Genomic DNA, 25,985 nt, shown 5'->3' with positions numbered 1-25,985 from the left:
AAACACATTAATTTCCAAAAATATAAGGTAATTTATTCATTCATTCAATTTCTTGTCGGCTTGGTCCCTTTATTATTGCGGGGTCGCCACAGTGGAATGAACCGGCAACTTATCCAGCACGTTTTTACGCAGCGGATGCCCTTCCAGCCGCAACCCATCTCTGGGAAACATAAACACACTCATACACTATGGATAATTTAGCCTACCCAATTCACCTGTACCACATGTCTTTGGAATGTGGGGGAAACCGGAGCACCCGGAGGAAACCCACGCGAACGCAGGGAGAACATGCAAACTCCACACAGAAACACCAACTGAGCCGAGGTTTGAACCAGCGACCATGCGACATTCTTGCTGTGAGGCGACAGCACTACCTACTGCGCCACTGCGTCACCCCTAAACCATGAGGTTATAAAACTGCAAATATACCAATGACGCAATTTCCCTTTATTATTTTAGCTTGCGCGATTGTTGATACTTCATATTTCATGTCAATTCCCTTCATGCATCAATAACATACCGATGCTATTCCCTCCACACGATTGCAAAATACGCCTGGCTCTGTTTTTGGCATCCTCTGGAAACTTGTTGTCATCAAGTAGCTGTGGATAAGTACACAGCGCCATCACCTTGAAAAACAAACCAATTATGAGCGTGCGAGAACAACAAAGTAAGCATTAATAAAGTTAAAGAGCATGAAGATGTGTCAGGCTGCTCCACTTAAACTGTTGACTCTGTTTAATGCATGGAAAGCGCAGCCGGCCTGAAAGTGACTAGGAAAATGACGCGGTCAGCAAAGAATAGAGAAATCTGCTACCTGTCGGAAGAAGGTGATTGGCCGTTGTCCCATAGCGTGAGCGTCTCCGATATTTGCTTTAATGACCTCATCGAAGGGCTTCTTGACCCCCTGTAAAGAAGTAAAACACATGCTGTGATCTATATGGATTGTACTTCATATAGAGCACAGGAAATTTGGCAGTTTGGGGTAATGCCAGGAAGATTACGTTTCTGGGTGATCCAATATAAACCAGGCTAAAAGTGTTTAATGTAAACCTTAAAGGGATAGTTCACCCAAAAATGAAAATTCCCTGCTCATTTACGCAACCACAGGTCAACATTAGGTAGAAGAAGTACATTAAAGAAGATTTTAAGCTGAATCCGTGATTCTTGGTGATTTTACACTTTATTAGGTACACCTTACTAGTACCAGGTTGGACCCATTTTTGCTTTCAGATCTGCCTTAATCCTTTCTGGCATAGATTCAACAAGGTACTAGAAGTATTCCTCAGAGATTTTGCTCCATATTGACTTGATAGCATCATGAAGCTGCTGCAGATTTGTCGGCTGCACATCTAGTATGTGAATCTCCCGTTCCACCACATCCCAAAGATACTCTATTGGGTTGAGATATGGTGACTGTGGAGGCCATTTGAGTACAGTGAACTCATTGTCATATTCAAGAAACCAGTCTGAGATGATTTGTACTTTATGACATGGTGCGTTATCCTGCTGGAAGGAGCCATCAGAAGATGGGTACACTGTGGTCATAAAGGGATGGACATGGTCAGCAACAATACTCAGGTAGGCTGTGGCGTTGACATGATGCTCAATTGGTACTAACGAGCCCAAAGTGTGCCAAGAAATATCCCCCACACTATTACACCACCACCAGCAACCTGAACCGTTGATACAAGGCAGGATGGATCCATGCTTTCATGTTGTTGACGCCAAATTCTGACCCGACCAAATGTCGCAGCATATGAAGAATCTACATCTATGGTTCTTTCTTTCAATTCACAAAATTTCTATGTTCAAATTATTATTGCCTCTTACTTTTAAAACAACATTAGCTGGATTTGTGTTTATTAATCCAGACGCAATTCTGAATGTACTGAATTTGAAAATAAGCGTTCATTTAAAGGCACAGTACTTAAATTTCACCACTAGAAGGTGCAGATTCACTACAAACAAAGGCATATATTGAAGATGTTGTGGTCTTCATCACAATCTCTCACATGTCGTCTCACATATAGTTAAAATGGCTCATTTCTCTGCATTTGAACAGTCTTTGAAACATTTGTAATATTGTATGTAAGCCAACATAACATTTTAATTAAAATTTAAAATTAATTAAAATTTTAACATTTTAATTTTCTTGTCGGCTTGGTCCCTTTATTAATCCGGGGTCGCCACAGCGGAATGAACCACCAACTTATCCAGCAAGTTTTTACACAGCGGATGCCCTTCCAGCCGCAACCCATCTCTGGGAAACATCCACACACACACTCATACACTACGGACAATTTAGCCTACCCAATTCACCTGTACCGCATGTCTTTGGACTGTGGGGGAAACCGGAGCACCAGGAGGAAACCCACGCGAAACAGGGAGAACATGCAAACTCCACACAGAAACGCAAACTGAGCCAAGGTTCGAACCTGCGACCCAGCAACCTTCTTGCTGTGAGGCGACAGCACTACCTACTGCGCCACTGCCTCGCCAACATGAATATTAGTTCAACTTAAATCATTTTAATATTGGCCATATTTATTAAGTGTAGACTCTCCAAGAGATTTGCACCTGGATTTTTCTATTATTGCTTGCATGACTGTTTGTTTTTGTAGGCATATTGATTATTTTGTCCCCAAAACACATTGCTGAACAAAATGAACTTGTATTTTTTTGCTTTAGACGTCATTCAGACGACCTCTCTGTTCACGGTCAATGAAAGCTGTGATGAAGTCCAGAGCTTCTGCCATCAGTCTGAAAATATGAGACCGGTCACACTTTACTTTAAGATAAAATTCTGGCTATTAACTTTTAGCTCAATAATCCTATCATTTGCTGCTTATTAGTAATTATTAAGTTAGTAGTTGAGTTTAGGAATTGGATTGGATTAGGAATGCTGAATAAAATCATGCAAAATATGTACTTTATTAATACAAATAAAAAGCCAATATAGGCAGATAGTAAGTCAGTAGTTAACAGTGTTATTTGCTGCTTAAACAGGCAAGAGTGGAAGATGATAAACAAACACAAAAATGATTTCATGTGCTTTATTAAACCGCCTGGAGCCAAGTAAATCATTTCCAAAAAATATTTGATTTATTTACAATTATTTTCAGTTGTATCTCCCCAGTATATGTTGCCTTGTAAAAGCATTAAATAAAAACAGCACAAATTAATTATAATTATTATTTCTTTTGTATTATTACTTGCAGCAAATGAATGTAATTCTGACTTATTTTAAAACTTGCCAAACATTTTAATTATTAATTTTCTAACAAGTAATGTAAACAAGTATTACATTTTTTTCATGGCTGTTACAAATAACAATTAATGTCATTTTTTTTTTACTAAAGTGTTACCTAAACTGCACAACGTGAGGTTTAATTCACATAACTGTAATTAAGGAGGGTAAAACCCTGTACTCCTAATAAAGACTAAGGGCTATTAAGTCCAAATGACTAGGCGTCCTGTGAAATTTTTTAATTATTTCCAAATATTTCAGCATTTCACCCAGTAAACACTTATCATGAGTTTACCATCGTCACAATCTGTTGCCTTGGCAGAAATGTGGAATACTGATGTTTAATTAAATCCTATTAAAATAGACATAGGAGTATTGGAGTAAAACTGCATTATTTAGTGGTTTTGTATGTACATGTTGCAGATAGAACGTTTTTAAGTTTTAATTTTGTTTAAAAATATTTCAATAAAAATATATCAAGTGTTGCTTAATGCAGAGAAGATTTTTCTTCCAAACACATTTTTAAACATAACAGTTTTAATAACTAATCTCTAATAACTCATTTCTTTTGTTTTTGCCCTGATCACAATGCATTATATGCATAATATTTGTCTATTTATTTTGCACAGTACTAGTCTCATCTCATCTCATTTTCATCCACTTTCTCGAGTCGCGGGGGCAGCAGTCTTAGGAGAGAACCCCAGACTTCCCTCTCCCCAGACACTTCCTCCAGGTCTTCCAGGGGAATCCCGAGGCGTTCCCAGGCCAGACGAGAGACATAGTCCCTCCAGCGTGTCCTGGGTCTTCCCCGAGACCTCTTCCTAGTGGGACATGCCTGGAACACCTCCCTAGGTAGGCATCCAGGAGGCATCCAAAACAGATGCCCGAGCCACCTCAGCTGACTTCTCTCGATTTGGAGGAGCATCTACTCCGAGCTCCTCCCGGGGGGCAGAGCTCCTCACCTAATCCATATAGGTGCGCTCTGCCACCCTGCGAAGGAAACTCATTTCGGCCACTTGTATCCGAGATCTTGTCCTTTCGGTCATGACCCAAAGCTCATGAGCATAGGTGAGAGTAGGAATGTAGATTGACCGGTAAATCGCGAGCTCAGCTCCTTCTTTACCACAACAGACCGATACATCGACCGCATTATTGCTGCTGCTGCACTGATCTGCCTGTCTATCTCAGGTTCTATCCTTCCCTCACTCGTGAACAAAACCCCAAGACACTTGAACTCCTCCACCTGGGGTAAGAGGAGAAAGTCCGGCGCTTATCAAGAAGTTGAGTTCCAGAGCTCCAGCTGTGCGTGGAGGCGAGCCCAACTATCATTATACATTTACATTTAGTCATTTAGCAGACGCTTTTATCCAAAGCGACTTACAAATGAGGACAAGGAAGCAATTTACACAGCTAAGAGCAACAATGAATAAGTACTAAAGGCAAGTTTCAGGTCTGTAAAGTCTAAGAAGGGAAGTATTAGTAGTATTAGTATTAGTTTTTTTTTTTTTTTCTTTAGTCGGCTCCTTCTCACCCAGTGAGGTGACATTCCATGTCCAAGAGCTAGTTTCAGTGCCTGACAATCAGGTCGACCACCACCCGTTCCACAATGCGCCAGCCCCTTATGGCTCCCCCAGTAGGTGGTGGGCCTGCAAGAGGATATTCCCACATCGCTTCTTCCTGGACCTGGCCATGTTCCATGGGATAAAACCCAGCCACCAGGCGCTCGCATACGTGCCCCAACCCTAGGGCTGGCTCCAGAGTGGGACCCCAGCTGCTCAATACCGGGTGACGAAGCTATCCTTGCTGTTGCTGTTGTCATAAGGAGTTTTTTAACTGCACTTAGTTTGACCTGTAACCTAAGACCTTTTTTCATTGGGAGACCCATTAGCCCCCGACAACATAGCTCTTAGGATCACTCAGGCACTCAAACCCCTCCACCACAATATGGTGGCGGTTCAGGGAGGAGCAAGATACTAGTATTTAGTAGCTAGACTAACTAGACAAATTGGAAAACAGCTTAGCCAATTGAAATATATATATATATATATATATATATATATATATATATATATATATATATATATATATATAGTAAATAAAATTAAAAATAGCTTTTATTCCAGCCATTAATTAATTATATAATTAATTAATTAATTAATTAATAATAATTTAAGAAATGTTCATTCATTCATTTTCTTGTCGGCTTAGTCCCTTTATTAATCTGGGGTCGCCACAGCAGAATGAACCGCCAACTTATCCAGCACATTTTTACGCAGCGGATGCCCTTCCAGCCACAATCCATCTCTGGGAAACATACACTCACTCATACACTACGGACAATTTAGCCTACCCAATTCACCTGTACCACAGATCTTTGGACTGTGGGGGAAACCGGAGCACCCGGAGGAAACCCACGCAAACGCAGGGAGAACATGCAAACTCCACACAGAAACGCCAACTGAGCAGAGGATCAAACCAGTGACCTTCTTGCTGTGAGGCAACAGCACTACCTACTGCGCCAAGTTAACGTTAGCTATACATGAGGTATGCTAATACTAATGCTAACACAGTGAAAAATCTAAACGGGGAATGGTAATATTAATCCTAATAAATCCTAAATGTGGAATGCTAATACTAAAGCTAATACTAATAGTGTGAAAGTCTTAAACATGACGTAGGAAATATTTGAAAAAAGAATAAGAATTTCGCAAGGGGATAATAATGTTGATGTTAATGAGGAATGCTAATGCTAATAATACTAATTTCCAAAGCCTCTGTGATAATCAGAGGGTTAACATGAGTAAGTGCTTTACGTCTGTTATCTGGTGAACAAACAAGCGTGCGGGTCAGCAGTGCAGCTGAAGGCAGGGGTTCATCCAGTCCCCTTCTGTGTCCCTTTCTCTCTGTTTGCTCATTTCAAAAGCACAAACAAGCTCTGTCCCTCTCGCTGCATGCTGATCGCAACATACAAACACCTTGTTTTTCCGAACGTGCTGTTCTCTCCAGTGAGAAACGCGCACTTCTAGCAGTTACATCATAAAAGTGCTGGTTTACTGGTGTGCGGGGACTGTTTTCAGCGCATTTATTGCCAGTTTAAGTAGCTATAAAAATGAATTGCTGAATTAAAATGAACATAGCCACATGAGGTATGCTAATGCTAATACTGTAAAAACCTTAAACATAACTTGTGAAATATTAGAAAAAGAATAACAATTTTGCTAATGCTAATGCTAATTAGTTTACTAGTGTGTGGGGATTGTTTTCAGTGCATTTATTGCCAGTGTTGGAGGTTATGCAATACAAATAACGCGAGTTATGCAATAATATTACTTTTTAGTTTAACTAATAAGCTTTAAGACAATAAATTGCTGAAATAAAACTTGCGCAGTCAGATGGAGTATGCTAATACTAATGCCAATACTAATGGTAACACTAATGCTAATAATAATGCTAATACCAATACTTTGAAAACCTTAAACATAACATGTGAAATATTAGAAAAAGAATAAAAATTTTGCTAATGCTAATTAATTTAATGGTGTGTGGGGATTTTTTTAATGCATTTATCGCCAGTGTTGGGGGTAACGCGAGTTATGTAATAATATTACTTTTTAGTTTAACTAATTAGCTTTAAGACAATAAATTACTGAAATAAAATTAACACAGTCAGATGAAGTATACTAATACTAATGCTAATACTAATGCTATTATTAATGCTAATGCTAATATTAATGCTAATGCTAATACTAATGCTAATACCAATCCTTTGAAAACCTTAAACATAACTTTTGAAATATTAGAAAAAGAGTAAAAATTTTGCTAATGCTAATGCTAATTAGTTTACTGGTGTGTGGGGATTGTTTTCAATGCATTCCCTGCTAAAAAAAATCCAGCTTAAACCAGCCTAGGCTGGTTGGCTGGTTTTAGCTGGTCGACCAGGCTGGTTTTGGAGGGGTTTTGGCCACTTCCAGGCTGGTTTCCAGCCATTTCCAGCCTGGTCTTAGCTGGTTAGGTTGGGAGATGACCAGCTAAAACCAGCTTGACCAGCCTAGTAGGCTGGGAGCCCAGCCAAAACCAGCTATGTCCAGCTTAAACCAGGCTGGTCAAGCTGGTTTTAGCTGGATTTAGCTGGTCATTTTCCAGCCTGACCAGCTAAGACCAGGCTGGAAATGGCTGGAAACCAGCCTGAAAGTGGCCAAAACCCCTCTAAAACCAGCCTAGTTGACCAGCTAAAACCAGCCAACCAGCCTAGGCTGGTTTAAGCTGTTTTTTTCAGCAGGGTTTATTACCAGTGTTGGGGGTAACGCAAGTAATGTAATAATATTACTTTTTAGTTTAACTAATTAGCTTGAAGACAATAAATTACTGAAATAAAATTAACATAGTCAGATGAGGTATGCTAATACTAACGCTAATGCTACTGCTGATACTAATGCTAACACCAATACTGTAAAAACCTTAAACATAATTTGGGAAATATTTGAAAAAGAATAACTATTTCGCTAATGCTAATGCTAATTAGTTTACTGGTGTGTGGGGATTGTTTTCAGTGCTTTTATTGCCATTTACTGGGGGTAAGACATTACAAGCAATGCGAGTTATGTAATAATATTACTTCATAGTTTAATTAACTAGCTTTAGGGCATCATGGCAAGAAGATCGCTGGTTTGAGCCCCAGCTGGATAAATTGGCATTTCTGTGTGGAGTTTGCATGTTCTCTCCGTGTTGGCGTGGGTTTCCTCCGGGTGTTCCAGTTTCCCCCACAATTCCGAAGACATGCACTACAGGTGATTGTCAACTGTACATTAGGGATGCTAATGCTAATACTAAAAAAACGCCAACACTTTCCCCCAACACTGTTCATTGCATACTTGACTAGAAGATAACAAAACAAATCAATGATTGGACTGGAGGAGAGAATATAGTATAGCCTATACAAATATTGAATGTAAACACGGTCAAAGGGGTAAAATCAATAAGATCTCTTCAATAGTTCAACTGCTGTTTCAGATGGCAATGACTTTAAATGGATTGGAGATGAACTTCATATGTGTGGAGTTTCAGGCAAGACTAACTAAAGCTCCTGCTCAGAACCTGCACATGACCAGCTTAAACCAGCTAAAGAGTAGCTCATGACCAGCAGCCATGCTTCAAAGCATATGGACAGGCATTATAAATCATATTAGTAAAAATATTATGTACAGTTTAAAAGCGTGTACTGGTTTCCAACACACTTCAAATTGTCTTCTTTTGGTTCACCAGAAGAAATAAACTTAAACAGGGTTAAAAGAAGCAAGTAAATAATGACAACAATGAAAATAAAGCAAATTATGAAGATAAATAAATAAAAAGATAAATCAATTAAATAAAAAAAAAAATGAATGAATAAAAAATAAAATATAATAATGAATGACTGAATAAATAAAATATAAATAATGAAATAAAATAAAAAATAAAGTAAAAAAAATAAAATAAAATAATAAAATAATTATTTTTAATAAATTATTTAATTATTTTAATTATAAACACAAACAATAAAACAACAAAATAATAAAATAAATAAAAAAGAATAAAAAAAAAAATCTAATCAAAAATGACTGAATAAATAAAATGATAAATTAATTAAATAAATAAATACAATAATTATTTGATAAAATAAAGAAATAAACTTAATAATTGAATTAAAATAAAATAAATAATACTATAGAATGAATGAATAAATAAATAGAATCGAATAAAAAATAAAATATAATCATGAATGACTGAATAAATAAAAAATAAATAACTTAAATAATATAAAAATGTAATGCTTAAGCTCAATAAAATATAACTTAATAATAAAATTAAATAAATAAATATATATAATAAATAAAAATGTATTAATTAAAACATAAAACAAAATAACTAATTAATCAAGTTACAATTAAATAAAACAATAAATAAATAAAATAAAATCATGAATAAATTAATAATTAAAATTAAAATAAAAAAAATAATAATTAAATAAAATATAATAATTAATTAATAAATTAAATAAAAATCAATTAATAAATAAAACAAAATAGAGTGAATGAAAAAAATTACAATAAAAAATAAATAAAAAGAGTAAATCACAGTAATAATTTTAAAGAAATCAATAAATAAAACTTTAAAAAAATATATGTAATTGAATAAATACTAAAATTACATTAAATAAATAAATAAAATGAATAAATGAATGAATAAATACATAAAATAGAGAAATAAAGAAATTAAAAAATTAATAAAATTTTATAATTTAATAAATAAACAAAATTACAAATAAAATTAAATAAATCATAAAATTAAATAAAATATAAAACAATATTAAATTAAACAGAAATAACACTTGCTTAATCCATTCTTAATTTGAATTAAAAATAATAAAAATTAAAAAGTTGTTGCAATCAGTCACTGGAGTATCAGCAAAGTGAATGAAAACATGCCAGGATTTATGTGATTCACTCTCTCCGTAGCTGCGCTCTCGTCGTTTGATAAATCGGTTTCTTAAATCAGCCCAGATGTGTGAAAGCAAGAGTTTTCTCAGCGTCAGAAAGCGAGATTGTTCACCTTAAAAGACGAGGCTGTTCTACAAGCAACAATAATACTGTATGCTCATAAAACAATTTTACAGTACTGCCATTACATCACAGCTGCAACACTGTAAAACAAAGAGGTCATGAATGTGATGAATGTGAACACAACAGGTCTTTACATGAGCAGAGGAATGTGCTCCGTAGAGTTTAGCTCAGGCTACAGTATGTTATATAAAACTGTAAAAGGGTTAAACAAGATAAAGCTGGATGCAAATGCAGGGCCCAATGATCATTTCAACAGAGGAACCAGAAACTGAAACAAGAAGGACCTGACCACTGACAATGGAAACAAAGGGGGCAAAACATCCAAGAGGACTAATGAGGGTTACAAGCAGGGTGCAAATCACAGGGGTTGTGATCCGCCTGAAGGAACAACATCATCTATTGGGGGATGAGTTTACTCTGAGTGAGACAATATGAAATCAGACAAATTAAACATCAACAGCAACAATCATTTACCATGAAAAGGACAGAGCTGAATTATCCATCAAAGTCCACTAAACAAGACCAAAACACAGAGAAACAGAATCATTACCCTTGGACATCCCTGAGATATTTAAAGTTCAACCAATCAAGCTGTCATACATTAATCCACTTCAAATCCTGCTAGCAAATATTTGCTGATAATCCTGTTATCACTGAAAGAGTGTGTGTGGGTTATAAGATGCTGTGAATCCTATATGATTATGCACACTATGTGAAGAAATTTAAAGTCTTTTTTAGGTTTTAAGTAAACTGTCCCTTTAAAATTCCCCAGATAAGTGTTACGCTGAAGGATATCCCTACTGAAAAAAACAGCTTAAACAAGCCTAGGATGGTTGGCTGGTTTTAGCTGGTCGACCAGGCTGGTTTTAGAGGGGTTTTTGCCACTTCCAGGCTGGTTTCCAGCCATTTCCAGCCTGGTCTTAGCTGGTCAGGCTGGGGGATGACCAGCTAAAACCAGCTTGACCAGCCTAGCCAGGATGGGAGCCCAGCCAAAACCCGGTATGTCCAGCTTAAACCAGGCTGGTCAAGCTGGTTTTAGCTGGATTTAGCTGGTCATTTTCCAGCCAGACCAACTAAAACCAGGCTGGAAATGGCTGGAAACCAGCCTGGAAATGGCCAAAACCCCTCTAAAACCAGGCTGGTTAACCAGCTAAAACCAGCCAACCAGCCTAGGCTGGTTTAAGCTGGATTTTTCAGCAGGGATTTGTCAGAATTTGTCCAGTTTTGCCTAAAAGTAAATAATTTTTTGTTGAGAATGTTGATGTCAGTTTATTTAGTAACACTTTACAGTTCAAGAGTTCACACTTAGCTGATGATTTACAAAGCTTATTTGGCATGCTGTCCCGGGAGAGAGCCCCGAGCTCAAGGGCTCCTCGAGCCCGGGGCTTCCTCCCGTTGGCAGAGCAAGAAGGGAGCCCGAGCTCGGTGGATCTCAGAACTCCCCTGCTGCTGTAGCTAAGGGAACGTAAGGAATTAGACAAGCTTGATTGTTATGTATGTTGAATGTCTTTGGATGGTGGGAGGAAACCGGAGAACCCGGGGAAAACCCACGCGGACACGGGAAGGACATACAAACTCCCCACAGAAACACCCACCGGTCCTATAGAACTAGGACCGGCAGTATTCTTGCTGTGGGGTTCGCAGTGCTAACCACTGGACCGCCGTGCCGCCCAATCACAGGTAAAGGAGGAGAATAGGGGAGGAGGGGGGTTTCTTCCAAACGAAGATAAAGTGAACTGAAAACTGAAGCTATTTATGGTGCCTTAGGGCTCATATGATTGGAAGATTAGTGATTTGCAAATACGAGACTGGCCGTGATAAATCATAAGCACGTGATCCTCTCGAAATTAGTTTATGAATAAACTTCACTAAGACTCAATGAGTTCATGTAACGACAGTTGAATTTCAATTGGAGATGTTTTTTAGTTAGCTATTTAAAAAAAAACTATTAAACACCAACAAATGGAGTCAAAGCAAAAACCATTTAAATGCCAAAATAATAAACATTTATACCAGTCATTCCTATAAATAAAACTATTAATTAATCTATTAATGCAAAGTAACTGGAATTAGTACAAACTTGACTTTTCTTTTGTCAAATATAACTCAGACAAGGATACTTACGGCAATTTGTTCGTTCAAATTCATTGTAAATCGAATAAATAAGTGTGTCTGTCACTGTCCTGACGAGAGGGGTCTGGAGGCAGACCTGGTGCAGTGCAATCTGAGCTGCATTCAATGTTTTTTAATGGGCTCACCTAACCCCACCCCTAACCTTAACCATCACAGTGACGTCACTCACTCCATTTGAGTGCATTGTGTCTGACATTGCATCGCTGAGTGATGTAATCTCAGCTTGCATCATAAAGGCTGCATCCAGATCCTATTGGTCCTGAAAGACTGTGAAGTGCTTTGATATGTAATTTTTTTCAATCGAAATTAAGACGTAATTGCAAATGAAAAATGAAAAGAGGGGCGGGGGTTAAATATTAGCTCCTCCACTTTATAGAAAACAGCCAATAGCGTTTAGTTTTTATCACCGCTCTGCCAGAGATAGTGGTTGAGCTCAAGCGCAACAAATGAACAGCATCTAAAAAGGGGCGGGGCATGTCAAATACTAGGGAGCATTTGATTGGTCAGAAGATTTTATGAGAAACTCAAGTATGAAGTGGCAAAAAACGATCGTCTATTTAGACGTAAGTGACAAACTGCAAGCTTTGGATGTTTACATCAGGTTTATATCATCTAAATGCAAATTTTGTCACTGTTTTTGGTGCACAATTGCTTATAGATATCCTTAAAACTAACAATACGGGTACTAACATTTAAAAAAAGGGAAATGTAATATAAAGCAAGTATTACAATCTTCTAGTGCTCTTTGCATTAAACCCTTTCTTTCAAAAGAATTGAGCCCATTATATGTGTGAGATAAAACAGACCAGCGCTTGATTATGGCCTTTTCATTCTCTCACACTGTGATTTTGTCCCTCAGGCTCCAGCTGTCTGATATTCAACAAACAACAGAGTCGCTCCCAGTGGTTGGTACGGATGGGACTGGACCGCAAACTGCACATCTGTTTCGCACTAACAAGAAACCGAGCCTCTGTCCAATAGAATCTGAAGCATCTAGAAACTCCCACCCTCACACCAAAAAAAAAAAGACCAAAGGCATTATTTCCAAACTCTGCACCAATTGGTCAGAAAGAGGGAGATGAATTTATGTGACAGCCAATGGGGTGTGTTTGATTGACTGCCGCCCCTGAAGAAATGACAGGCTTTAGTCTAACTTGAGTAGAGGGCGGGTGGTTTGTGTCAGGAGGAGGTTTTCATGCAGACTTTCTCAGAGTGAAAAATGAACAACAGGGAGGTCGGATTTCACTAAACATTTCTGAAGTTTTTACAGCTGGACTTTAGCTGCACCATCAAATAATAGACTCTTTTTCAGGGTCCACTTTCATGTACAGTAGATCAAAGGAATTTTTAAAACATCATTTATGTTAAATCAAGCACTTTTGCACATCATACCCCAGCATGAATAGGACCATGAAATTCCTTTATTTTACTTAACATTTTACTTACACTTAATATTTACGTATGCTTAAACAATTAAGTTCAAATAACTTAAATACAATTTGTTAATTCAATACTGGCAATAATTAAATGTGATCTTTAAAATATTTTAAATTAAGAGTGTCTTAGAACAGAAAGCAGAACAGTACAGTTCTTGAAATAACACCCCACACCTTAAATTTAAGCACTTTCAAGAAGTGTGGGAACACCCTGTTTTCACCTACAAGATGGTTATAATGCATTTAACGGTCATCAGCTTCTTACATCTTGGAATGTATGTGCATTTTAAAAGGATAAACTTTGTATTATATCATCTTTGCATCAAATTTCACAAATAATTAATTACCGCTTATGCGTGGTGTTTCAAATGCAGCGTCTAGTAAAATCTAACATTGTTCTCTGTCGTGTTTCCGTGTGGGCCTACCAATCAGATACCAATCTGACAAAAGCAATAGTCAGTGTGTAATCCAACCCCAAAGGTATTTACGACACAGCAAGGAATGTGCTCTTCTTATGGACAGAGAAATGTCCATGCTAGTCACCAAGTTTGTTACTTGTGTATTACTCTATGTTGCAGAACTCTTTAAATTAATGTTTTTAACACTACAGTTAAACAAGACTGCAGACAGGCCATGTTTTTATGTTAAATTGTTGTACAGAAAAGGATATATACGGAGCTAGTGTTTCTTCCCACACTGATAAAGTGTCGTGTTTACTGTTGTTTACTGTTGCTTAAAAAAAGCAGTATAGTACAAATCAATATTTCAATACTTCTAATAGTGGATCCAGACATAAATGCATACTGCACTGTACTGAACCATACCGCTCAGTGTTAAAAAACACAAAACAGGTCAAAACAGGCACAATCAAACAGGTCAATAAATAAATGAATGAATCAATTAATCAATCAGCCAACCAACCAGCCAGCCAGCCTGCCTCCTAACCAACCAGCCAACCAGCCAGCCAACCAACCAATCAACCAATCAACCAGCCAGCCAGCCAACCAACCAGCCAACCAACCAGCCAACCAGCCAGCCAGCCAACCAACCAGCCAGCCAGCCAGCCAGCCAGCCAGCCAGCCAACCAACCAGTCAAACAGCGAACCAACTAGACAACCAACCAGCCAGCCAACCAACCAGCCAGCCAGCCAACCAACCAGCCAGCCAGCCAGCCAGACAACCAACCAATTAACCAACCAACCAGCCAGCCAACCAGCCAGCCAGACAACCAACCAATTAACCAACCAACCAACCAGCCAACCAGCCAGACAACTAACCAATTAACCAGCCAACCAACTAGCCAGCCAGACAACCAACCAATTAACCAACCAGCCAGCCAACCAGCCAGCCAACCAACCAGCCAGCCAGCCAGCCAGCCAGCCAGCCAACTAACTAATCAAACAGCGAACCAACTAGACAACCAACCAGCCAACCAGCCAACCAACCAGCCAGCCAGCCAGACAACCAACCAATTAACCAACCAACCAGCCAGCCAACCAGCCAGCCAGACAACCAACAAATTAACCAACCAACCAACCAACCAGCCAGCCAACCAGCCAGCCAGACAACCAACAAATTAACCAACCAACCAACCAACCAGCCAACCAGCCAGCCAGACAACCAACCAATTAACCAACCAACCAGCCAGCCAACCAGCCAGCCAAACAACCAACCAATTAACCAACCAACCAGCCAACCAGCCAGCCAACCAACCAGCCAGCCAGCCAGCCAGCCAGCCAGCCAGCCAGCCAGACAACCAACCAATTAACCAGCCAACCAACCAGCCAGACAACCGACCAATTAACCAACCAACCAACCAACCAGCCAACCAGCCAGCCAGACAACCAACCAATTAACCAACCAACCAGCCAGCCAGCCAGCCAGCCAGCCAGCCAGCCAGCCAGACAACCAACCAATTAACCAACCAACCAGCCAGCCAACCAGCCAGCCAAACAACCAACCAATTAACCAACCAACCAGCCAGCCAACCAGCCAGCCAACCAACCAGCCAGCCAGCCAGCCAGCCAGCCAGCCAGCCAGACAACCAACCAATTAACCAGCCAACCAACCAGCCAGACAACCGACCAATTAACCAACCAACCAGCCAGCCAACCAGACAGCCAGACAACCAACCAATTAACCAGCCAACCAACCAGCCAGACAACCAACCAATTAACCAACCAACCAGCCAGCCAACCAGCCAGCCAGACAACCAGCCAGACAACAAACCAACTAGCCAACTAACCAATCAACCAACAAACCAACCAGCCAGCCAGCCAGACAACCAGGTGTTTACACGACAAACATTCAATCATTCATTTTCCTTCAGCTTAGCCCATTTAATTTATCAAAGGTCGCCACAGCAGAATGAACCACCAACAATTCCGGCATATGTTTTATGCAGCGGATGCCTTTCCAGACATTTTTAATAAGTTGAACACATGAAAGAGTTTTCATTGCGTTTTCAATAGAAACATCACATTAATTTCACTTTGTGTCATGTAATAATTAAAATAACTCACAATGATCTGTGAAAAGCGCTTCACAGATAAACTTCAACCAATCGAATCTTGTAAAGAGGCATGCTTTCAGTTTAATGTACATATTTTAGATACACTATAATTAGCTATTTAAAATAAGAAATTTAAACGACTTACTACAAGGTGTTCATTGTTTTTTAATTAATAGTTCACCCAAAAATGAATATTTACTTGCCCTCAGGTGGGTTCAAACCATAATTGTATTTTTTTTTTTTTGCTAAACACGATCTCCAGCATTCTTCAGAGTATCTTCTTTTGTGTTCAATAGAAGAAGAAAAAAAAGCTCAAACAGGTTTGAAATCCCTCGGGGGAAAGTAAATGATGACAGAATTTTCAGTTTTGGGTGAACTATCCCTTTGCAGCTAGGGAATTAGGTCCTCGTTTACTCTCCCTTTACTTGTTTTAAACCATTATAGAGTTTCTTTCTTCCATTGAACACAAAAGAAGATGTTTTGATGAAAGCTGAAAACCTGTAACCATTTGACTTCCATAGTATTGTTTTTTTCTACTATGTAAGTCAATGGTTACCAGTTTTAAGCGGTCTATAAAATACCTTTTTTTTGTGTTCAACAAAAGAAATAAACCCAAAAAGGTTTAAAGTTGAGTAAATAATGAGCAAATATTCATTTTTAAATGAACTACCCCCTTAAGTTTCCTACAGTACTAGGGCTGCAGGATATTGGAAAAAAAATTGACATTGCAATATTTTTTCCCCCAGGATTATTAACCCCTTTTATTTTTTCCCCAATTTCTGTTTAACAGAGAGATTTTTTGAACACATTTCTAAACATAATAGTTTGAATAACTCATTTCTAATAACTGATTTATTTTATCTTTGCCATGATGAAAGTAAATATTATTTGACTAGATATTTTTACTTCTATACAGGCTTAACTAGGTTAATTAGGTTAACTAGGCAGGACAGGGTAATTAGGCAAGTTATTGTATAGCGATAGACTATCGGGAAAAAAATATAGCTTAAAGGGGTTAATAATTTTGATCTTAAAATTGGTTTTAAAAAACTTAAACTGCTTTTACTGTAGCCGAAATAAAACATATAAGCCTTTCTTCAGAAGAAAAAATATTATCAGACATACTGTGAATTTTTCCTTGCCCTGTTAAGCATCATTTGTGAAATATTTAAAAAAGAAAAAAAAATCAAAGGGGGGCTAACAATTCTGACTTCAACTGTATATGTAGCCATATAAATACAATTTCACCACACAACTTAACTATATTTAGTAAGCCATTACTTTGGGATGATTTGTATGGGAGGGAAATATAAATATATTTTACATAATTTGTTACAGTGTCAGAGTGACAGTATTTGTGTGTACTGTAATTTGAACAACAGTCATAAATAAGCACAATGGAGCAAATGTTAAAGTGAAATAAACCGTGCTTTATGGTTTGCTGGGGAATACAGAAATTGAATAATCAAATCTAAAAGAGCACTGCATAGTCTTCATCATATAAATAATTCAATAAAATGTATTTTTATGTTCTCTTAAAATGTGTTAAACTCTTAAAATGTTCACACAGGCCTTAAAAACACATGCAGATGTTAAACTTTTACTCTATTGTGGTTCAGTTCTGCAGTGTCACCACAAATCTCATGTGTTTTGACTCATATATATATATATATATATATATATATATATATATATATATATATATATATATATATATATATATATATATATATATATATATATATATATATATATATATATATATATATGTATATATATAAATAACTCAACATTGCATAACTTGTGATGTGACTATTGTGGACTCACACATTGCATTATCGATGCCCGAACGATATGAGCAGTATCATGCCAGTTGCATCTCAAAGCTTCTCTAAAATCTCTAAACCTTTTAAACTTGAATGATTACACTAAAAATCATTCATAAACAAAGCATTGTGTACTATATGCAAGTAAAAGGTCACTGTTCATAGTCCTTTAACTCTAAGTTAACCAAACAGACCCGCCTTTAACTTTCACCCTTGATGATCTTTGATTTTTCACTTGCGTTTGATTAGGGTTGGATCTAAACTCAGGACAGTGCACTTTAAGGGCCAGAAGTTGCACCTCTGACGTCAGTGCATGTGTACTTTGTATCTACATGGAAGTGTACTTGCTTTTGCAATATTTTAATGTTTTACACGCCAATAAAACAGTTTTTTGGGAGCCACCGTCATCATCCTGCAGCCCAAGACCGATTACTTACTGAAGCTGAGCAGGGCTGAGCCTGGCGAGTATCCACATGGAAAAACTAGGTTGTGGATGGAAGAGGTGTTAGTTAGCCTAGCAGGGGGCGCTCAACCTGCGGTCTGTGTGAGTCTTGATGCCCCGGTATAGTGACAGGGACAGTATACTGTCAGTGAGTGTCGTCTTTCAGATGAGACATTAAACCGAGGTCCTGACTCTCTGTGGTTATTAAAAAATCCCATGGCACTTCTCGTAAAGAGTAGAGGTGCAGCTTCGGTGTCCTGGCCAAATTTCTTCTATCCCTTACCCATCATGACCTCCCAATCATCCCCATCCACTGTATTAGTCTCTCTCCACTTCCTCTATAGCTGGTGTGTGGTGTCAGGCGGCGTTGTCCTGTGGCTGCCGTTGCATCATCCAAGTGGATGCAATTGATTTGTTTACTTATTTTGCATCTATTGTACACATTTGTAAATATACTTTGGGTGATTAATTAGTCTTTTTTTTCTTTATCTTAATTGTAAATAAAGCGAACTATCTTTTTGCCACGTCTGTTGTCTGTGTCAATCCATAGCAGCTAATATCTCAGATGAACTTTTTAAATATTGAGTCGTCATAATTATGTTTAGCCCATCTCATTCTCCGAGCCAGGCGGGGCATAACATAATTCGGGGGCTCGTCCAGGATCGCTCCTCGGCATAGAGGAAGCCTGGATACATTTTGGTAGTCTGTATTTTACCCTGGGAGTATAGCTGCTATGACCAGACACACACATTGTAAAAATATAGAAGATAGGTGAGTGTTACAAGATTGATAATCCTGTGTAGTTGGTTGGTAACGTGGTGGTGTGGTAAGACCTCTTTCATGATTGTGAAGTGCTTTGGTTGTATGGCCATACACAATAAATGTGCTAAATAAATACACATTACATTACATAAAGACGAAAATGCGAAAGATAATGAAATGCAGAATGAAAGAGATTACATAAAGGAGCTTGAGAACAAAACTTTATCCTCTGTTTTTTTTTTAAGACAAGCTAGCAAATGGGATAAAATAAATGGTCGGAAGAGAGAAAGAGAGAGATTTGTACAGTATTAGGTGAAGGCCACCTTTGTCATGCATGTCTTTCCCAGAAACCTAAAACCATCCTTACAACGGCTGCCAAGACTTTTAACAGAGAGCATATTCTTTCAACAAATTAGCAGAAAAGTAGTGCCTGCCCTGTTATAACACAATTCATTCATTCATTTTCCTTTGGATTAGTCTCTATTTCAGAGGTTGCCACAGCAGAATGAACTGCCAACTATTCCAGCATACGAGTTACAAAGCGGATGCCCTTCCAGCCTCAACCTACCCAAAACCCACTTATTCAGACACACACACACACACTACGGACAATTTAGTTTATTCAATTCACCTATAGACCTTTTTCATGGCTGCTGCATGGAGGGCGCCATAGCGACCAGCGTCTTCCGGTAGAATGCTAAAAACTTCCGTGTACAGCTGGTAATTTGCGCACCGAAAATGGGTTTCAATAACGTTTTTAATAGATAACAGAGTGTTTTTGTGACACGCAACTTAGAAATGTGTGTGTTAAAGCCGTTATAATCTGTCACATGTGGTTCAAGTGCGTCAGAAATACGAGAAAAACGTTCTCCTAGTTCACGGTTCTGCCGTCAGAAATACAGAGTTAGCTCAGCGGCTCTTTAAGACACACAGAGAGAGAGAGAGAGAGAGAGAGAGAGCGAGTGCAAACCAGAGTACTGGCATGAAACCTAACAGGTATGAAAGTCGTGCAATTTACAAAAATGACCAATAAAAGTCTGTTATTGATCCTCTGCTGGCTGATTTGCTGTTCATTCTAATCGCGAGCCGTTTGTGTTATATTTCGTATGTTGTATTTACCACGGTTTGTGTTTATCTGTCATTTCGAAATGACAATAGCCTATATTTTCACTGTCACAGTTATTAAATCAGTGTGTCAGTGGCATTTTGGTGAATTACATTTGTTTGGGCTGGTTATATATTTGAAATAAAGAGAAAATGTTGACTTTAGCGATGACAAGGCTTCATTTAAACTGCAGAAGATGTCGTCTGACACCGAGGGGAAAATGCCTCTCAGCAGCTGTTTTCCATCCTATTAGATCGCATTTCTTTAAATGATCAGTCCAGGAGATGGTGCTGATGGACAACAGGATTAGTTCAAAGAGGATAAAAGCAGGTAAAATAGAATAAAACTATCGTTTCAAAGCTGTCCAAATGTGACTGTTTACACGCATCAGCTGCCGACCGGAAGTTCTTCGCATTCTCCTTGCGCATACACGCAAAGCATAATGGGTAATTTTGCGTTCAAAGAAAAAGGTCTATAGAGCATGTGTTTGGACTGTGGGGGAAACCAGGGCACCCAGGAGGAAACCCATGCCAACATGGGGAGAACATGCAAACTCCTCACAGAAATGCCTACTGACCAACCGGGACTCGAACCAGCGACCTTCTTGCTGTGAGGTAACAGTTCAAACCACTGAGCCATTGTGCCGCCCTTGTTATAACATGATATTGCTGGAAACCCATGTTTTATTACAGTGCTGGATATTGTGATTGAGCTTTAATACCTTTAATCGAGTCTGCTGAGTCATTGCTCACTAGAAGTGTGTGTGAGGTCACTGTGACTGCCAGTACCTTCCATTGACGCAAATGCCTTTTGTATTTTGTAAATACATCACAATTATAAGAATGGCTGTATGTATGATGTGTGTAAAAGTGGATGTAAACTTGATGTTGTACAATACTGAAATTATATGAGTTTCACCTTCTTTATAAATCTATTCATTCATTTTCCTTCAGCTTAGTCCCTTATTTATCAGGGGTCAGCATTGGGGAATGAACCGCCAACTATTCCAGCATATGTTTTATGCAGCAGATGCCTTTCCAGCTACAACCCAGTACTAGGAAACATCAACTCATTCTCACACACACTTATACACGACGACCGATTTAGTTTACCCAATTCACCTACTGCATAGCGCATGTGTTTGGACTGTGGGGGAAACCTGGAGGAAACCCACGCCAACACGGGGAGAACATGCAAACTTCACATAGAAATGCCAACTGGCCCAGACGAGACTCAAGCCAGCAACCTTCTCGCTGTGAGGCGACAATGCTAACCACTGAGCCACCGTGCCACTCTATATTGCCAATATTCACTGGGAAACAGATAAAAATATTACGTGAAGTTTCCCAAACTAATTTCAAGAGGAGCACGTGATAGGATTGACTAATAGCCAATCAGATCATTCCAAATTTAATATAAATATCCAGCCTAAAACTTCATTCCTCATCTTCGTTTTGGAAACCCCCCCCAATCCATCCCTTCTCCCTCCTCCTCAATTCTAAGTTCGGGCGACACGGTGGCTCAGTGGCTGGCACTGTTGCCCCACAGCAAAGAGGTTGTTGGTTCAAACGCTAACTGAGCCAATCGACACTTTCTGTGCAGAGTTTGCATGTTCTCCCCGTGTTCGTGTGGGTTTTCCCCGGGTACTCAGGTGTTCTCCCACACAAAAACATGCAACAAAAGTTAGTCACAAGCACCTAATACGCAAAATTCACAGTCTATTCTTGGGAAGTTATCGAGAACTACCTGATCTCATAATGCTTACCGAACAAGCGGGAGCCCTGGGCTCACCTATCTCCGAGCTCAGGGTTCTCTCCCAGAACAGCATGCCAAACCTGCTAAAATAGTCAAGCATTATCTAAGTGTGAACTCTTGAACTTTCTAAAATGGGTTGTACCCATTTATGCACATGATTAATAAACTACATAGTGTCCATCCTTAAAATACAACCTAAAAACATCTAATGCAAGAGGATCTTGAAAGAACGCTTGCTAGATGTGGAGGGCAACTTCAGCTGTTGTTTTTGCAAATTTACGGCGACAGATGTTTGCCATTTAATGTAATTTCCATGCGTGCGAGTTCTTGGAAGCTCTCTTTCCTGTGCTTAGATACGATGACTGATATAAAGAGTGAGGTTTGACAAACAGAGATGATCTCTGTTCCCATGACAATCAGCGCTGTGGTCTTATCTTAGAGTTTACTACATGCACAAAACAGGTTAGCTATGAGATGTTTGTAGCCAAACTAACTAAATGAGTGACAAAGAGTGGACTTTATCCACTAATGAGTGATGACAGAATGTTTTACAAGCTCTGATCTAGCGTGTTTTCCAAAAACTGAAGGAGAGAAAGTGCCAGAGAGATAGACAATGGGCTTTTACTGTCAATATGCTTGAATGTAAAGGTTCTTTATTGGCATTGATGGTTCCATAAAGAGTCTTTTACTGTAGTGAAAAGCTTCTTTGGATGTTCAAGACTATTAAAAAAAAATAATAAATGTTCTTCACACTATTTTGATCATGATGATGGTTATTTTGAGAACTGTTCACTAAAATTGTTCTTTAAGGAATTAAAAAATAATTATTCTACTGCAGATGCAAACCTCCTTTTGGATGCTTCATTTATTTTGTTATTTTTCCATTTAAGAGTGAACTTATGAGTCACTTGATTACATAATCAAAGATTTTCTTTTAAATTTCAACCTATTTTTTTCTTTAAAAATGAGTAATTACCTTTATGCATAACAGAAAGAAATGTTTACTAGCGGAAAAAAGTCACTATATATATATATATATATATATATATATATATATATATATATATATATATAAATATATATATATATATATATATATATATATATATATATATATATATATATATATACATTGACAATCGAGGGGGTCAACTTATCCGGTTATGTTATTTTGTGTAATACATGCTTCAGGTAATCAAATTAAACGACACCGATCTTATTTAATAAACATATTTAACATCGAACATATATAATTTTCAGTGCGTTGTGGGATAGTTAGTCAAACTTTGGGTCAAACTATGCATCTAGTTTGACTTTGCGTTTAGGCTATACATCTATTTTACAAGAAAAGTGTTTCGTGCACCATGTCTATCGGCTTAGATTAATTAGATTCACAATGGTATAATCCATTATAAGGGTGGTCAAATGTATATTTATATTATCTATTATTTAATTAGTAATATTATTATGAAAGATACAGATCAGTGCAAACTATTTCTTAAAATGCTGTTTTAACATCTTTCAGGGGGATCAAGTATTAATTGGGGGGTCAATCCCCCCTAAACCCCCATGTAATTCACATGCAGCAAAAAAATAAACAAATAAATAAATTTATTTATATATATATATAAATATATACCTCTTCCTCAAGTGGTTATAAAGCTTTTTAAGTTCATTTTTTTCTGATGAAAACCAAAAGAAGATTTTTTGAAAAAAGCTGAAAACCTGTAGCCATTTACTTACATGGCAGAAAAAAAAACAAATACTCGTCAAGGGTTACAGGTTTGCAACTTTCTTCAAAACATTGTGTTCAACAGAAGGAAGGAAGTCAAACAGGTTTTAAACAAGTGAAGGGTAACTAAATGATGACAGAATTTTCATTACTGGGTGAACTATCCCTTTAAGGACTGATATGAGTAGCCCAGAATGATCATCAGTCTCCAAAATACAGTTGAAGTCATAATTATTAGCCCCCTTTAAATGTTTTTTTCTTTTTTAAATATTTCTCAAATTATGTTTAACAGATTCAGGAAATTTTCACAGTATGTCTAATATTATTTTTTCTTCTGGAGAAAGTCTTATTTGTTTTATTTTGACTATAATAAAAGCAGTTTTTAATTTTTAAAAGCCAAACAAGGACAATAATATTAGCCCCTTTAAGCTATATTTTTTCCAGCTTGTCTACAGAACAAACCATCGCTATACAATAACTTGCCTAATTACAATAACCTGCCTAGTTAACCTAATTAACCTGGTTAAGCTTTTAAATGTCACTTTATGCTGAATGGAAGTGTCTTGAAAAATATCTAATCAAATATTATTTACTGTCATCACGGCAAAGATAAAATAATCAGTTATTAGAAATGAGTTATTAAAACTATTATGTTCAGAAATGTGTTGATAAAATCTTCTCTCCATTAAACAGAAATTGGGAACAAAAATAAACAGGGGGGTGAATAATTCTGACTTCAACTGTATATAAGCATAAAAATCTGCAAGCAGTTATAGAGTCAAGCAGTATAACAGCAGCCCAGATGAGCATCAGTTCACCAAGTTTGTTAAGCAAAGGTGGGGGTGAAAGTCAAATAAACACATCATTATCCTGTTATCCTAGTGGATATCTTGCTTCCAAAAGGATGTTTGCAGAATTTATTGCATAAACATTACTTTGCTGAGGCGAACTGAGCTCTGCTCGTACCTCTTTGAGTTCCTTCTCGATCTGCACGGCTCGCTGGACGATTGGTCCCCGCACCGCGTAGTCCACTTTCTTCACGTTCGCGTTCATGGTGTCAACAGTCAGCACTTTCCCCTGCCGGGGTATCGCTCCATTTTCAGACATCTTCTGCTGCATATGCTCGCTTTGGGCCGCCGGGAAAGCAGAAAAATCCCTATGGGGAGAAGAAAGGGAAGGCAGCGGGGAAAAGTTGAGAACCCAGTCAGGAACCTTGGGGTACGCCGCCGCGTAAGCCGCCTCACATCTCCCCCATTTTAAAACCCTCAAGCTTCTCTTAGACAACATTTTAAAGAGTTATGGCTATAAAAAACGTTTACAAAAAGCATATGAGGTAAAAACTGAAATTTTGCGTATTTAATCTTTGGTTATTTCTGCGCACGTTTTGTCGTAACGCGCGCAGTTCAACCTTCCAAGATCCACTCTGGGAGACCTTTGGACTGTACATCAGATTATTCAAGATTTCATAAGTAGCCCCGCTAAAAACCCCACGCCTCTTTTTTTATCTACTGGCCTCACAAACAGGATATGTGTCCCCCCTATTTACTTTTCCATGACTGGCCCCCTTTTAAAACGGGGAGTTTTATGGTCAGTGCCTCCTCCTGACTGTATTACGCACCAGAAGTGTAGTAAAGGAGCCTCCTCGGTTGCCGAGACCACAGACAGAAGCGATAAATCCGCGTGTGAAGCGTCTGAAAGCGGCTCTCCAAACTTTGACCGGTGTAAAAACTTCCCCGCACCGTGAACTAACCACCTCCCATTGATCCAATAATGAGAATAAAGCACGCCGGCTCCTCCCATGTTGAATAAGGCTCTGTGTGTCTTGCAGGAGAGATTAACAAACAACAGTGCGATCACATTACAGGTTATTTTTGGTACAGTTCTTCCGCAAAGGTACTTATAGCAAGCTTTAGGAAACAGCTGAGATATTGAAGGAAAATATATACACTTGGAAGACGGTGAATCCAATCATCTGTCACGTGGTCAGAGAGCATGCTGTTCAAGGCATCGTGCTCCTCATTATTCAAACTCTTTGCTCTTGTTAGGATGAATGGGGGCTGGTGGTTAAAAAGGGAGGATTATGAGCTGTATTTCTGAAACTATGTGGTTGTGAAAGTCTAGTTACACAAATGCTTGTTTTTCTCATTCGAGGTCAGGTCTTTCATATCCTCATGAAAATCAAACAGAGTTTGCTGTAGTAATAGTGAAACCATCTTTTGTTTTCTTCTGAATTTCATTAGTGTAACCACACAAATACCATAGTTAAACTTTGTCTGATGTTACAAAGCCATTTTTAATTTGTGGTTACTACAATTACTGTAGGTAACCATAAATCAAGCAATACCAAACATATCTGAACAGTGGTGTTTACAGTAAAACTGTGGTTATACTATTTTGTTTTGGTCTATGGTTACTACACTTTTACTGTATACA

General features: G+C 38.1%; 1 protein-coding gene and 1 long non-coding RNA gene across 3 annotated transcripts in view; one reads left to right on the top strand and one right to left on the bottom strand.

Annotated features, from left to right (window-relative positions):
• The window catches only part of LOC141377726 (uncharacterized), a 187,805-nt gene extending 162,554 nt beyond the window's left edge, over nt 1-25,251 (top strand). Inside the window, exon 3 of the long non-coding RNA XR_015478140.1 lies at nt 23,492-25,251. This is a non-coding gene — a long non-coding RNA (uncharacterized LOC141377726). The remainder of the gene's footprint in view (nt 1-23,491) is intronic.
• Nucleotides 1-25,336, bottom strand: part of gpt (glutamic--pyruvic transaminase) — a 40,387-nt gene extending 15,051 nt beyond the window's left edge. The window contains exons 1-4 of one of the 2 annotated variants that reach the window (NM_001142774.1): nt 25,171-25,336; nt 24,519-24,708; nt 818-907; nt 521-629 (exon numbers count right to left, since the gene is read on the bottom strand). In NM_001142774.1, coding sequence (NP_001136246.1) covers nt 521-629; nt 818-907; nt 24,519-24,671 — 352 coding nt within the window. In that variant the 5' untranslated portion in view covers nt 24,672-24,708; nt 25,171-25,336. Of the gene's footprint in view, nt 1-520; nt 630-817; nt 908-24,518; nt 24,989-25,170 lie in introns of those variants that run through there. The other variant, XM_087239137.1, reaches the window with a different exon arrangement.
• Nucleotides 25,337-25,985: the final 649 nt, after the last annotated feature.

Source organism: Danio rerio, chromosome 2 (genome assembly GCF_052040795.2).
Source record: "Danio rerio strain M-AB ecotype USA chromosome 2, GRCz13ab, whole genome shotgun sequence".
NCBI lineage: Eukaryota > Metazoa > Chordata > Actinopteri > Cypriniformes > Danionidae > Danio > Danio rerio.
This window is presented reverse-complemented; position numbering and strand designations above follow the sequence as displayed.